The sequence below is a fragment of the Cystoisospora suis genome (assembly GCF_002600585.1).
Source record: "Cystoisospora suis strain Wien I chromosome Unknown contig_72, whole genome shotgun sequence".
NCBI classification, from domain to species: domain Eukaryota; phylum Apicomplexa; class Conoidasida; order Eucoccidiorida; family Sarcocystidae; genus Cystoisospora; species Cystoisospora suis.
The window spans coordinates 99,861-113,101 of record NW_027152874.1 but is presented as its reverse complement, the minus strand read 5'-3'; the positions used below and the strand labels follow the sequence as shown (position 1 = coordinate 113,101).

The window sequence follows — 13,241 nt, the reverse complement described above, 5'->3', positions numbered from 1 at the left end:
AAGCCGGGGTCCACCCTTTCCTGAGGATGCGAGGGCAATTCCTGCCTAACAGAATTTTACTCGTTGTCTCCGGCTCTTCAAGTGTATTCCCGTGTGTGAGCGTATCTGGTACCGACGGTCTCGGCAGTGGTTGCCGTGTTATTGGCTACGGGTGGCTGCAAGTACGGAAGGACAAAATAATGCAGCCGTTACACGGTGTTTTGCTAAGGGAAAAGAGGATACTTGCGAGGTAGGTCTTCATTGTTAGGTGAGGGCGGCGCGTATTTGTCCAAATATACTTGGAGGGGCCGCCGCAGACCAGTAGACCAGTAGCGACCGCTGGCCCCCCGAACACCCGTTGGGGTGACAGATCCGCGCGCCAAAAAGACTGGGACCAGAGCACTGCGCGTGTCATCCTGACGGCTCAGGTGCGGCCTCCCAAAAACCTGAGCTACCAGCAGCTTGGAGGGACAGCGCCTCATAAGATTTCCGCCAGTGTGGCGCATTCTCAGTAATTTTCTGTTGTCGTGCTACCCTTGAATTCACACTTGCGCTTTACTGGTAAGTCGCAACTACAAGTACGGTCACACTGGGGACGACTGAACAGAGGTGGCAGGGTCAACGGACCGGACTGCCACTTCTCACTTCTGTTTGGAATATGCGGCGCTTGAAAAGGCGTGGCTGAAGCGTTCTTGGAGTAGGCGCTCGTCAGTTTCAGTCACGTCTTGCCATGCAGCTGTGCGTGTCTCAAGACCAGAACTTTAGCGTCAAACAGCACACACGCAAAACAACGAACACGTCGACTGTCTTCAGAGCGGCACGAGGCTAGCTATCTGTTGCATCTACTGCTCATTTTTGGTCTGTTCCTCGTGTTCCGCTCTGTGCAAGGGCGTTTCCGTTCAACATACTGTGACATGCGCGACTTTCGTCAAGGCTTCCTTCGTGGTGGACGTTTCCGACATCATCATGTGACTTTCGGTTGTTTTCTCAACAGGCATTCTCTAAAATTGTCTCCCACCATGGCGGTGTGCCGAGGTGCGTGTAAATGGTTCGACTCCAAGAAGGTACGTCAAGTCCAGCGTGCCCGCGGTGCGTGTAAGCCTAGGAAATTCGCGTGGACGTAGTCGCCTACAGAGCAGGAATGATCTTCTCGTTAAAAAGCATGGAAGTCGCCACTTTTTGGGATGAAGGCAGTCGCCTTCATCAGTTTCGGTCTTCGTGACTGAACTCGAGACGTCACATCGCCGCCGGGACCAAAGCAGACTCCCGTTAACTTCGACAGACTGAACAAGGATGCCCCCTTTCACATTCCGTGCAGGGATACGGTTTCATTACCGCGGAGGACGGGACAGACTTGTTTGTTCACCAGTCGGAAATCCGCGCTGAGGGCTTCCGGAACCTTGCTGAAGGCGAGCAGGTCGAGTTTGTCGTCCAGACCTCGAGCGATGGGCGGAAGAAAGCGGTGAACGTCACCGGGCCGAATGGGGCCTATGTTCAGGTGAGCGCTGTGCACTGGCTGTGAGGCGGTACCCGAGAACACGTGCAATTACCTCACTCTTGCCACTATGGCGAACCGTTGGAAAAAGTGCCATAGCAAATGCATTAACGAACCAGGGATGCCGGTAGTCCAGTAGAAGCATCTTCGCGGAGCACGTGATGTATCGCGGCTCTCCCGGGGGCACTACTATACTCCCAGCGGACTGCCTCTGCTACCTCTTCCTGGCACTATCACAAAGACTCGGAGTAAGCCATCGGTGCTGCGTACAACTGTGAATCAGGGGGACCAAAGACGCGACGAGGGCCGGTTCGGCGGGGGCGGCAGCTACGGTGGCGGATACGGCAACGACAGCGGTTACCAACGTGAAAGTGGGGGATACGGTGACAGAGGTCAGTATGGTGGGAGCGGCGGTTACTCGAGTGGCGGCTACGGAGGGGGTTACGATCAGGACAGAAGGAGCGGCGGCGATTACGGACGACAAGGCTACTAAGGAAGATTCAACAGACAATTACCGCCGGCCTCCCCAAGGCTTGACAATCCAACCACCTGTGTGTGCTTAGCAGTAATTGTGTCGCTCCACAGAAGAAAGGATGTTGCCTCAATTTCTTCGGCAGTGCGCATGTGCAACCTGCTTGGTGGTCTCCTCTCTTAGAATGGCATCGACGACGGCGTGCGTAGGCTGTCAGAGTGTCGGCGCGCCCCAGTGCCTCCACCGCAGGCAAACGTTTGCTTCGGGCACTGCCACTGTACGCGTGCATTCTTTTAACCGTTTCCCGCTGGAGCTTGTCGGTCCCGACGAAAATGCACGCGCTGGACAAGACTACCTGCGCGGGCATCTGTGAAGAGAGCGTGGAAGCGACTTAGCTCTGTAGCAGCTTAGCTGGTCGTCGCTTCGGATGGTGCTCGTCCAGCTATTTCAGAAAGGCGCTACGCTCGCACGCAGTTACCTGCACCTCGCAGTTCTGCAGATCACGAACTCGGAACAGCGGAAATTCACGCATGTGACCCGTTTGTTGAGATAGTTGGCCGGGCACGAGGGGGGGGCTTCCCGCGGCGGCGGGGACGTCTCGTGCAAAAATGTTTCGGTACGACCAGGCGCTATCACGCAGTTTCGTGAAGGGGTCCCGCGACCAGAGAGTTGGACCAAGTCGGACCTTCATCGGCAGCCTGTCAGGTTCACTGCAGAAAGCAGGAGTCGCGGTCAGATTTCCTTGCGGGCACATTCTGGCTGGAGTGCCCGCACCGCTTCGAAGAACAGCACAGGAATGGCTAGGGAGCAGAAGGCCCGGCTTAGTCCGCCGGTCTGCCACCAGAGCGCAGAGCACCGAGCGATGCTGTCCCCAGTACGGAACGTGGCAGCGTTGCCGGACGCCGGACGACGCAGTGAACAGCTGGCAGACACGACCACACACGCCGGCAGTAGCCACCTGGTGGCTGGCCCCCGGATGCTGCGCGGTGCTGCTGTACCACTGCCTCCGGAGGGTTCGAGAACCGTGGGCCAGGAAGAAACCCGGGATAGACCGGTAGCTGCTTAGTGGCCATGCTGGCAACATCTGCTGTCCTGGGAGGCTTCGCCTTCGTACAAATGCATTGCTTCTCCTTTCAGACGTTTTCCGTCTGAATGCGCTTTCCGTCTAAGGGTGTAGATGCAGAGATAGTAGAACAAACCCAGTTTGGTTTTTGAAAGCTTCCCGACGCGGGGAGATGGATGTGTGAGGACGGGGGGTGTGAGGGACTCCCCTTGTCTCGGAGCGCGCGACAGCGGCATTGGGAGAACGTGCTAAGGGCGTCTGCTTCTTGTTCTCCCTTGCAGATCGGGGTTTTCGCGCCTTTGTTTTTATCAGGCCCCCTTGCCCGTAAACATTTTTTCTCCTGGGGTCTGTCCTCGAGACACCGTCTCTTCGTGAAGGTAGTGGTGGCAACGTCCCAACCAGCCCCCTGGCGGCTCCTTGAGATCGCGGTCTTCACCCGGCAAGGCCCGCGCCAGCTGCGCAGCATCTGCTGGGGGAGGGTCAGAGCGAAGATTTTTCTGTCCGAGCTGTAGCCGACTTCAACGGCGTTTAGGGGATTCAACATCATTCCGAACACCAGACAAGCGGGCAAGCCGAGCAGACGTCCCTGTTGCTCCGGGGGGGTCCAGGCTCGAGTAGAGTCAGCTGTCCCCTGCCATTTGGCTGGCACGGCAGCGCCGTTGGCAGATGACTTTGCCGGTACGGAGATCTGCTTCCTAGCCCACCCGCTGACTTCGCTGTGGTTTGGTCTTTGGCCTGGTGTCCGAGCGGGCACCACAGCTCCGTTGACCGTGACGTACCAGGCTTGCCCGTGAGGCCCGGGGAGGGAGGGAAAGCAGCTGGCTTGCGGGCCCATCCCTCTTCTAACCTACCCCGGCCTTAACGATAGTGGTCGTATTATCGCAAGGTGCGCCGGTGAATCACCGAGCAGTTACAGAACACTACCTCGGAGTGAGAGCCCAGGAAGTAAGTCCACACAGTGGTTTGTCACTGGTACTGCAGGTTGAGTGTAACGGGCCCGGTCAGCAGTTACCCTGCGGGCGCTAGAAATCTTTAGCTCCACCCGCCGCACATCACGGTCTAGTCGGTGTGGAAGTGGGGGAAGCGAGCGGCTACGGACTTCACTATAGATCTTTGGCTGCTGTTACCGGCTTCAAAATGTTCAGTTCTTGGGTCGCAACTGGCAGCGAATGATGTTTTCTTCACATCTGACTACTGGCCGCTGCTGTACCTTTCGTATGGGCACCCGAAGCGCCGGAGGGGATTGTCGACCATCGCTTTTTTGCGATGTTCCATAGAAGGTGATTGAACTGTCTCTAGTAGGGGTTCCAGTGCAGTGTGTGCATCCGCAGGCCACTACAGCCGTATCTGTCAACGAAGGCGTTACATGGCCAGACTCCACATTGTCTGGGAGGTCCGCATGCCAGAACCAGACCATTCATATTCTCAGAGCGGGGACATGGGAGAGCTGCCATGCCGTACCACCTCTTCTGGTGCTCTCCAGGACATTGATAAAACAGGATTTACATTGCTGCCTGCGCGTCGAACGGCGTCTATGGAGGACACAGACCGGCAGGCGGAGGGTGCAGTCAGCCTCAGGTTAGGCCTTCATTCTCCTGGAGACGACAGTCAACCGAACCAGAGATCGAGAAGGCCAGATATGGGAAGCACGGAGACGGTGGACCCTGGGTGCTGCCGAACAGCGTCGGGCTTGTCCCCACTGTAAGCTCCGACATGTAGAAGGAATCTTTTTCGTGCTGTGCCCGCTATGCCCTTTAGTGCCAAACTGCTCACTCGCATAGCTATCACTTGACATCATGTAAACCAGCGCACTCCCGTCGGGAACGGTGGTTGGAGAGCGTCACTATTTGGCCTCCAAAGCGGGCTTGCGTCCCATCTTGCACTCTGCGGGGACATGGGTGGCGCATCAATCCCGAGTTCCTGCGGCCCGCACCGCCCCCCCGAAAAGGAGGTCAAACCCAGGGTCTCGTTTCTGCTACACGGGTTTCGCCTTTTGTCCTTCAGGTCAATCATGCTTACAGGTGCCCCGGGTGGTACTGTATGCGGCGGTTCTGCTTCTCCCGCACGTGTCGAAAAAGGCCTCTGCCCATTTTCTGGTAATGAACTCGTGGACTGTGCTCCATGGACGGGTTCAGCTCAAGGCTCCGAGGGAAAACGTCCTGACAGCAAGCTCGCGTTGCCAGCGTGTGGGGGGCCATGCTCTGGCTGCTCGGAGTCGTGCACAACCACCAGTGACAGCCACAGTGAAAGCGGACGCGAGTCTGAGGCTGTAGGGGGAGCGACTGGTGGCGTGCCTAGCCTTCAGGAAAAGCGGAGTCCTCTGACCTGCTTCCCCAAGCTGCCGTCCTTATCCACGGGGACACATTTTCACGGCGGGGAGAAAGGAGACGGCGATAAGAGTTTGCCAGAAGTGAAGTGTTGTGAACCCCTCGTTACCGTAGACTCATCCGCCTTTCAGAGTCCTCCCAGCGAGGGATTTGTTTTACCGCGCAGCCAGGGCCTCGGTGGCCCCGACGCAATCTACAGCCGGACTTTAGATGTGGCTTGTTCACTGATAGCCGAAGCTCGAGAATTGCTACGGAGCATTATGAGCGTTCAAAGAGGCATTGTCAAGGCGCAGAACCACCTGATGTCTTTGCTGAACAGCACAGTTGTTGGCAGTGACTCCTCTGGCTGCCCCTTTCTGCAAGTCCCTATGCCGAGCACAGGCCTCCCCAAACAGACGGGATGTCATACCGTGGAACACTTCGATGAACAAGACAAGACCGATATGAAGGTCCTTCTCAGTGACTCGGGGAGCGAGCCCCTGCCGACAGCTGTGTCTAGGGGACAGCTTCTGATCTCGGAGACCTCGACTAGTAGAATCCCGTTTCACGGCTCCTCGTCAACTGTACAAAGGGGGGCAGCAGATACCAGCGGAGAAAGGACTGAGCTGGATGGTGGGTCAGAAATGCTGCCCGTACTCAGTCATTCTTTGGGGTCTCACAACAAGGAGCTCAGCACCTCGCTGTTCGAAGAAAGCAGAACCGGTCAGGGACTCGCACCCTCTATCAGCATCGCACGAGGGGTGACAGACAGCCGAGACGGTGCCCCACCACAGACTTTTACTGATGATTTCAGGGATTCAAGAACCCCAGCAGCGAAGGAAGGGCCAGGCGCCAATAGTTTCGGCGCAGCGGTGCCAAGCACCGAGCTGCCGCCTGGGGTGCGTGACAACATCCAGAATACTTTTACTAGGTGCCAGATACAGAGAGGCGCTCGGAGACATACGATGGCATGCAGCTCGCCCACGCAGTCTGTAGAAGGAGTCAAACTCACTGGCTCTCCTGCCCAGGTTGCATGTGCCAAGTCTGCACCAGGCCGTCCCCTGCAGGATGAGCACTTTCCTGACACCAGCGGAGGACGCACGAAACGCAAGCTTCTCAACACCGAAGAAGCTGCTCTAAGATCAGACACCGGAGAAAGGCACCCCGATCTACAAGAGCTGGCGGGCCACTCGGTGGAGTCGCCCAACAACGTCACTCCTTTGCAGCAGGGCCTTGCGCGGTCTACAGGTCCGAAGAAGTTGAGACCAGCGTGGCCACGGGAAGACGCACCAATGCCAGGCGTCCGCTTTGCAAAGGACCGCAACAGCTGGGTGGCATTCTGGTGTGAAAACGGGAAACAGAACTACAAGTCGTTTAGTAACAAGAAATTCGGATGTGAACGAGCAAGGTTAATGGCCATTTCCGCTCGCCACGCGTTCGACCAAAGAACGGCGCGTCAGCAGCTTCGGCAGTATGAGCAACGACTCAACGAGCGTCAGCAGAAGCATAACGGGAAGCAAGGGCAGAATCTGAGTGGCGCTCCATCCCTATGCTTGGAGAAAGCTTTTCTTGGCAATACTACTGCCATAGCCCAAGCTGCCGCTGATATTCCTGAGGCAGTCCTTTCTGGCGCACTTGTTGCGGCTGCGCTTTCGAACAGTACGCAAGGAGCGGGGTCAGCCAAAAGAGATGTTTCAGCAAAGAACTCCCCCAGTGAACAGCCGTGTTCTTCCTCACTGGGTAGTAGCGCGCCACACAACAAAGCTCCTGTCGAGATTTTGGAGAGAGCGGCCCTTGGATTGAGTTTGATGGAGCTTCAGAAGCTGGCTGAGTCCCTCAGTATTCCACAATTATACAATGCGCCAATCAATTCACTCGCGGCCTCGCCGCCAGCCAGGTCATCACCAGAGCCAACAGGAGGCGCTATGGCGGCGCTTTCTCGCGTCCTCAGAGCGGGAACAAATGACTGTCCGGCTACGGCCGCGAATGGGGAAGCACTGAAAGAAAACAGGAAACAGTCAGTTCTACATGCCTGTCTGGCTGACGGCTATGGAGAGACATTGCGGGGCAGTGGGAGCTCACGTGACGCTACAGGAGGGATACACGGCCCGGCGCAGATATCTTGCGACTGGGACTCGAGGGCTGCTGCAGAGGATCACTCTGTCGGAAACAGCACCTCGTGTGTTTCGGGGAACGAATAGGCTGACGAAGACTGAGGTGAGTTGGACATCGAAAGTCTTATCCTCGGTCTTGTCTGCAGTGCTATGCTGTTGAAATGCGGGAGGAAACACGAGGTTCGGCTTATTCTGTTTGGGTGACGCCCGGCCTGTACTCTATGCGACTCAAGAGAGAGCTACCTACTCGGAAGTCTTCGGAGTTTCTGGCTGGAAATGTTTTTTTGTCAGGTTTATGTCATCGTGATTGCCAAGGTTGCCGTTTCGTTCACTGGCGCCTTTGGTGGTGCATAGCCGCCGTTTTTGTCTTGCTCTTCGGAGACTTGAATAGAGTCCTAATGGGCTATACGTTGGTAGCTGTGAGGAGACGATGCGAAGGTTTGTTGACCTGCGCTAGTCCGGTCTCGGTGGTAGGCGAGACAGCCTACGTTCGATAGTTTGCGGGCTCTGCTTCGGAACTGTCGCCTGAGAGTTCCTGCTAAGTTACCAGCTCCACTTTTGTACAAGCCATCAGATGGGAAGCAGCAGGTTCACGCAGCAGTTTATTTCCGGCGCGGAGTTCACTGTCGCCTACTGGTTCAAAAGTTTGCATCAGTAGCCGATAAGTCCTGTTCAGTGATTTCGATTCAGGACGCTTTTGCGTGCCAATTTTCAAGAGCCTGTCGGACAGCCTCCCAACGTGGCGCACTGATCGCCACCTCAAGCAACAAGGGAGGCGACCGCGTGCAGTACTCCCCCTTCATGATCGCCTGTGAACGGCAGTTCACTATACAGGGACAGGGCGTCTTCGAACGGACCCCATGGTGGTACCTGTCTCACATATCCAGGTGCCCTTGAAGGGGTGCCTTGCTTCTCGAGTGCTAGCTTCGGGCGGGCCGACAAAAATGGCGCGTGGCTTTTCTGTTGAACGCGAAATAGGCGCCCGATCAGTGCTTCCAATCACAGATTTCCAATTGCCAGTAGTATAAGTGAGAGTTGCAATAGCTGGTAACACCGAGAACGTTACAGACTCTCATGTCTTTTGTCCTCCGCAGTGTAGTGGGCCAGTACGACACAACACTCGGCACGATCCATCTGTGTACAACGTGGTACGTGGAAAGCCTGTGCACTTGGGAACTGTTCGGTCACTACTGCTCTTCCTCGAATTGTTGCATTACGGTGGATTCCCTTCCTTCGCAGCAGCTCGAGAAGAATAGCCCGCGTCCCGTGAAATAATGCACCCGTAAGGTCTCCAGCATTTCCCCGAGGTCATTCACAGGAAAGGAGTCGAATCCTTCACCGGAAAAGTTGTGCCCGTGAAAACGGAGACCTCGTCTTTCAGAGAAGGGCTGCAGATCATGTTGAGAAACGCACCCAGACAGGGGCCGGCCGTTTTTGCCGCGCAGCCACGAGCGGCAAACGCGAAAGGCCAGCAAGGAGAAACCGGAGGCGAATCCACGTGAACCAGAACAGACCCGTTGACCTTTCACGTTTTCTTGAATTGCCGCCGCTTGGACAGTGCCACCACAAAGCCAGGACGCGACGGCGGAACAAGATCACTCGACGAGCATCACTGAGTCTTGTCAGCACGGAAATTAAAATTTTTAAAAAATAAATTTTTACTGGCAGTCTTTAGCAGTTAAGAACCACTTCATATTAAATAATGATTGTGAAAAAAACATTGCGGCGAAAATATTTCGTTAAACAATTTATTTTTACGTAAAGTTATACTATCGAATTGTTATAAAAATAGTTCTTGATCTAAAGATGTTTTAGAATTTAAAAACTCTTTCGCAAGTGAGCTCGCTAGTTTGCCATCTCGGTGGAGTCGCTGCTTCCGGGTTGGGTTGAGGCAGTAACACAGGAAATCGAGGACTGTCCGCCGACGCGCTCATTGGTTCCCAGGCCAGGAGCGCTCAGGCGAATGGGTTCCGCTGGCTCTTTGCACCGAGTATTGCCGTGCGTGGAGGTACTAAACGCCGGTCTCAATCTTCGTGGAGACGAACACATAACGAGATGTCATGACTGCAAAGGCACCGGCTAGGGAGCGCGAACGACGAAACACTCTGTTGCATTGCCTGGAAAGTCCACTGCTGATTGAAAAATAGCCAGCTACTCCAGCCTCTAAAACCCCGTGAGCGGGGATTGGCTGAGGTTATTTTTGATGCCGACATGCGGCAATTTCGGGAGAAATACAGAAGATACTGCAGCAGCGCGGATGAGGCAAGAGCCTTGGGAAACATAGACGATCTGTTCTTACTCGCCAGACAAGTAGCTACCGGCTGCGCCGGCACGGAATAGTATCCGGTACTCACATCGAGAAACCCGGAAGAAGTACGAGCAATGACCGTGCCCTTCAGGGCTACTTTCTAGTTGTGCTGACAGGGTCAACGAGTGCTCTGTTTCACACTGTACCGCGGCCCAGTTCACTTCGCTCGCATGTGTTCAGAAATACTGATGCATGCCTGTACAGCTTGCCGCCTGCGTCTCCGATGCTCGGTCGTTTGAGATGCCTTATTTTTTTCACCTTGCCTACCCGTGCCCCGCGTTTCATCTGCTGTTTTTATGCGCCCTTGTGTCAAGGGTGGGGCTACCGTAGGCGGGCGGCAGCGATTCCCTCCGACTGGCACGCTTTTGACAAACACCTCATCTGAGCCCTCTCCGGGCTCGACAGGGCCGAGCGGGAGCGCCCGTGCTTAGCATTTTCTTTTGCCGGGCTGCGTCCTTCTCTTTGCGTTTCTCCGGCAGAAAGCCTTCAACCATGTTCTGTGAAGACCTCGTGCGTTAGTGCTCCTCCGCGATGTAGAAACCTTTCGCTCCAGTGCCGGCTCCATCGGGTGTTGGGGTAGGGCCCTGGGACATCCGGTCTGGTTGTTACTGGCTTGTTTGTTGTGGCCGGTTGGCTTTTCCTGACCCCGTCACATTTTTCGAGTGCTGCAGTCTCTCCGTCAAGACGTACAGTTCACGCCATTCTCCGACGCAGCAGCCCCCTGTTCAAAGTTGTGTCGGACTAGGCCCGGCGTTCATCTTTCGTGACTGAAAGAGGCTTTCGCATTTGATCGCGGGATCGGATTTACTCCTGTCACATCGGGCTTTCGAAGACCGGTCTGCGCTCAGCAGACTGGGCTAACCAGCTCCCCGGATGCTGGGTGTGAACACCGCAGGAATGGACGAAATCATCTCACGGTGTCGCGTAGCAAAGATGCAGCTTGCTGTGTCCCCGGCCTCGCACCTGTCGGCATCGCACCGGCGTTTCTCCTCCGGCCGTCGGTCCCGGGAGGGTAGTATATTCCACGCACCGGCCACTGTCACGAGTACCCGTATGCAGACCGTTGCTCGTGCCGCAATTCAGCAGCTGGGCAAGAATTTTTTACTTGTAGATGGAGACTCGGGTGGTCAGCGAGTTTCTGGCTCTGCAAGTTCACCCGTGTCAGGCCGTCCTCTTTGTTTCGGCCTAGTGTCAGAGCGGTTGCATCCTTGCAACAGAGCAAGCCTGGAGAACGCCAACATACCCTGTGCTGCGTGTCGGGTTTTACGGGCTCTCAAAAACCTTATAGCAGTTTTGGGCTGCGAGTCCGTACCTAGTTCTGGTTCTTATGCTCGGCGAAGGCCGTGGAAAGTACTTTTCCTAGCGGTTGCAGCCGTCGCAGTTCTTTGTACTCGAGCTGCCGACGCACTGGGTGTTGCTCGGCGCCGGAAGAACGCTTTCGAGAGACAACAGTTGTCGGCGAATGCTCGGGAGCTTTGGAACAGTAATGCGACTTTGAGGGCAACTTTCTTCAAGGGAGATGATTTGAGCTTGTCGGTCGAAACTTCGGTTTTACAGGCGTCCAGTGAAGAATCAAAGAGTGAGTGTACCGGACATTAGAGGAAGGAAAAAACCATCCGGTTGCGTGTCTTCAGTGAGGGGGGTTTTCACAGCGACAGGATCTGCCCGTGCGGCGTTTGAGTTGTAGGGGATCTGTGCCTGGAAGGGTTTGAAAGTGAAGACTTCTGTCAGGTTGCTGGGCTGGTTCTGCGCATGGTGTTACAACTCGCGGCGGCAAGAGGTACTGCACCATTTTCAACCCGAGCTGTGTGCGCTGGTGTACAGTGCTGGGTGTTCCACCTGAGGGACAGTCCCGTCGCGTGCGACGGTTCGAACCTGGATACGACTGAATTTCGCGGGAGTTCGGGATGACGCATTTGACATGTGCTGGACTTTTTTTCGTAGTTACTGTTTGCAGGCAGATACATTGTCCAGTGTAGCTAACTGCTGTTTTGCTCCTGTGTCAAGGTTTCAAAGGCAAGGAAGGGGATATTGTTGAACTCCTGTGCAGCTTCAATTTCATCAGAGTGAAGTCCGCAACATGGAAAAGCAGCACGGATGCGTGCCCGTCGGTGCGGGATTGCACCGACCAGATCAAACGTCTGTGTAAGTTTCACTTTAAGCGTGCGCAAGCCAACATCTTGTCAGACTCGTGTTTAGAGACCTCGTTCTTGCGCCGTATCGAGTTTCATTTCACTTAGCGGCGCACTTTTTTTCTCTGACCGTGTGCCCATCACGCAGTCAGGGTAGTCTTACAGGGGCGACCTCCGGAGCTTCACTAGGAAACTGTGATTCTGTTCATGCATCTGGTCGCTGTGAAACCGCCCGGCGCACACCCAGAATGACACTGCGGCCGTGAGCGCGTGGGATACCAGTTGGGAGAATGTCAAGTGCGTCTTGTGGTGTCTCTCCGTTTATCCACACGACTTCCGCATCGGCGTCGCAGGTTGCAGCATCGCGTGGCGTGGTCGCGGCGGCTTGTGAACGTGAATCCATAACTGTAGAGTGGAAGATCCTGCAGAACCATGTTTTTTTTCGAGCCATGCTGTGTGGACTTGTTCACTCTTCAAGGTGCGAAAATCCAACGTGTTACGCGAAGGCATTGCCAACGCGGGAGCCACCGCTCCGGGATTTGTTGGCCGGTAATGACTCACTCGAGTATTTTAAAGCCCCTTAACTGAATTTTGGGTGGGGCTCTGAGCGAGAAAACATGATCGTACCCCAGGTGGCACATCTGCTTAGGCGTGACGAGCAGTGCCTTCCTTGGTGCCAAACAAGTGGTGATCGTGACACTGCGCTGTTCCAATTGTCCCGTCAAGGAGTCGCCACAGGTGTTCAGAGCACCGTTTTGTTTTTTTTCTTTCACCTAGTATTTCGAAGACGCTCCGGCCCGCTCTTCCAACCATTAGGCTCTTGAGCATCTGTAGTGTCTTCTGCAGAGTGTAGGCACAGACCAAAATCAGGTGGTTGTGCCTGATCGCGCTTCGGTTGCCATTTGTCCGACTCTATGTGTGGGCGACCAAGAGCGAGTTTTTGCGTGTCAACGAGAGCTGGACACGGTGACACAGGAAAAGGTGTCGTGCTTAATGTAAGCTGATTGCCGTCCCGTGGTGTCGTCTGTGGTGTGTCGACAGGCCAGGGTCGATTTTTCTGTCAAATTATGCCATCTGCGAGTGACTCGACTGGATCGGGTAATGCCACGCCTGCCGCGGTGGTGAGGAAAGCCAACTACAGTGGCCGGGAGAATTTGACTCTCCTTCCACGACTTGTCAGCAGATTTGCTGTAGGGTGCGTTTGTTTGTTTCTCATCACAGCAGTTTTTGTTTTCTTCTTTTCTGGATTGAGAAGGCAAGCGTACGCATGCAGCCTGAAGTTCACTCTCCGTTGTGTGCTGGCGGAACCTTAGGAGGTCCTTGTGCAGTGGCATTTTCTTTGGTTATCATAATCAGGGCATACAACATCAGA

At 55.1% G+C, this 13,241-nt stretch overlaps 2 protein-coding genes across 2 annotated transcripts in view; both read left to right on the top strand.

Annotated features, from left to right (window-relative positions):
- Window positions 1-396: 396 nt before the first annotated feature.
- CSUI_000155 (ap2 domain transcription factor ap2ix-1) lies at window positions 397-7,721 on the top strand. Its single transcript, XM_068060389.1, has 6 exons — window positions 397-540; window positions 974-1,043; window positions 1,298-1,477; window positions 1,758-3,954; window positions 4,341-4,710; window positions 5,014-7,721. Exons 5-6 carry the CDS (start codon window positions 4,376-4,378, stop codon window positions 7,514-7,516), a joined length of 2,838 nt encoding a protein of 945 aa, XP_067927622.1. The 5' UTR covers window positions 397-540; window positions 974-1,043; window positions 1,298-1,477; window positions 1,758-3,954; window positions 4,341-4,375; the 3' UTR covers window positions 7,517-7,721.
- Window positions 7,722-9,453: 1,732 nt separating this feature from the next.
- Window positions 9,454-13,241, top strand: part of CSUI_000154 (alpha-tubulin suppressor protein) — a 20,130-nt gene continuing 16,342 nt past the window's right edge. The window contains exons 1-3 of the mRNA XM_068060388.1: window positions 9,454-11,316; window positions 11,745-11,882; window positions 12,911-12,990. Of these exons, the coding sequence (XP_067927621.1) occupies window positions 10,611-11,316; window positions 11,745-11,882; window positions 12,911-12,990 (924 nt within the window). The 5' untranslated portion in view covers window positions 9,454-10,610. The remainder of the gene's footprint in view (window positions 11,317-11,744; window positions 11,883-12,910; window positions 12,991-13,241) is intronic.

What these genes read in the sequence shown, in the direction of transcription:
- CSUI_000155 (XM_068060389.1), top strand. Translation starts at nt 4,376, where the DNA reads ATGGCCAGACTCCACATTGTCTGGGAGGTCCGCATGCCAGAACCAGAC. An exon ending in GCGTCGGGCTTGTCCCCACT is followed by an intron (nt 4,711 to 5,013) that starts GTAAGCTCCGAC and finishes TTTGTCCTTCAG; the next exon opens with GTCAATCATGCTTACAGGTG.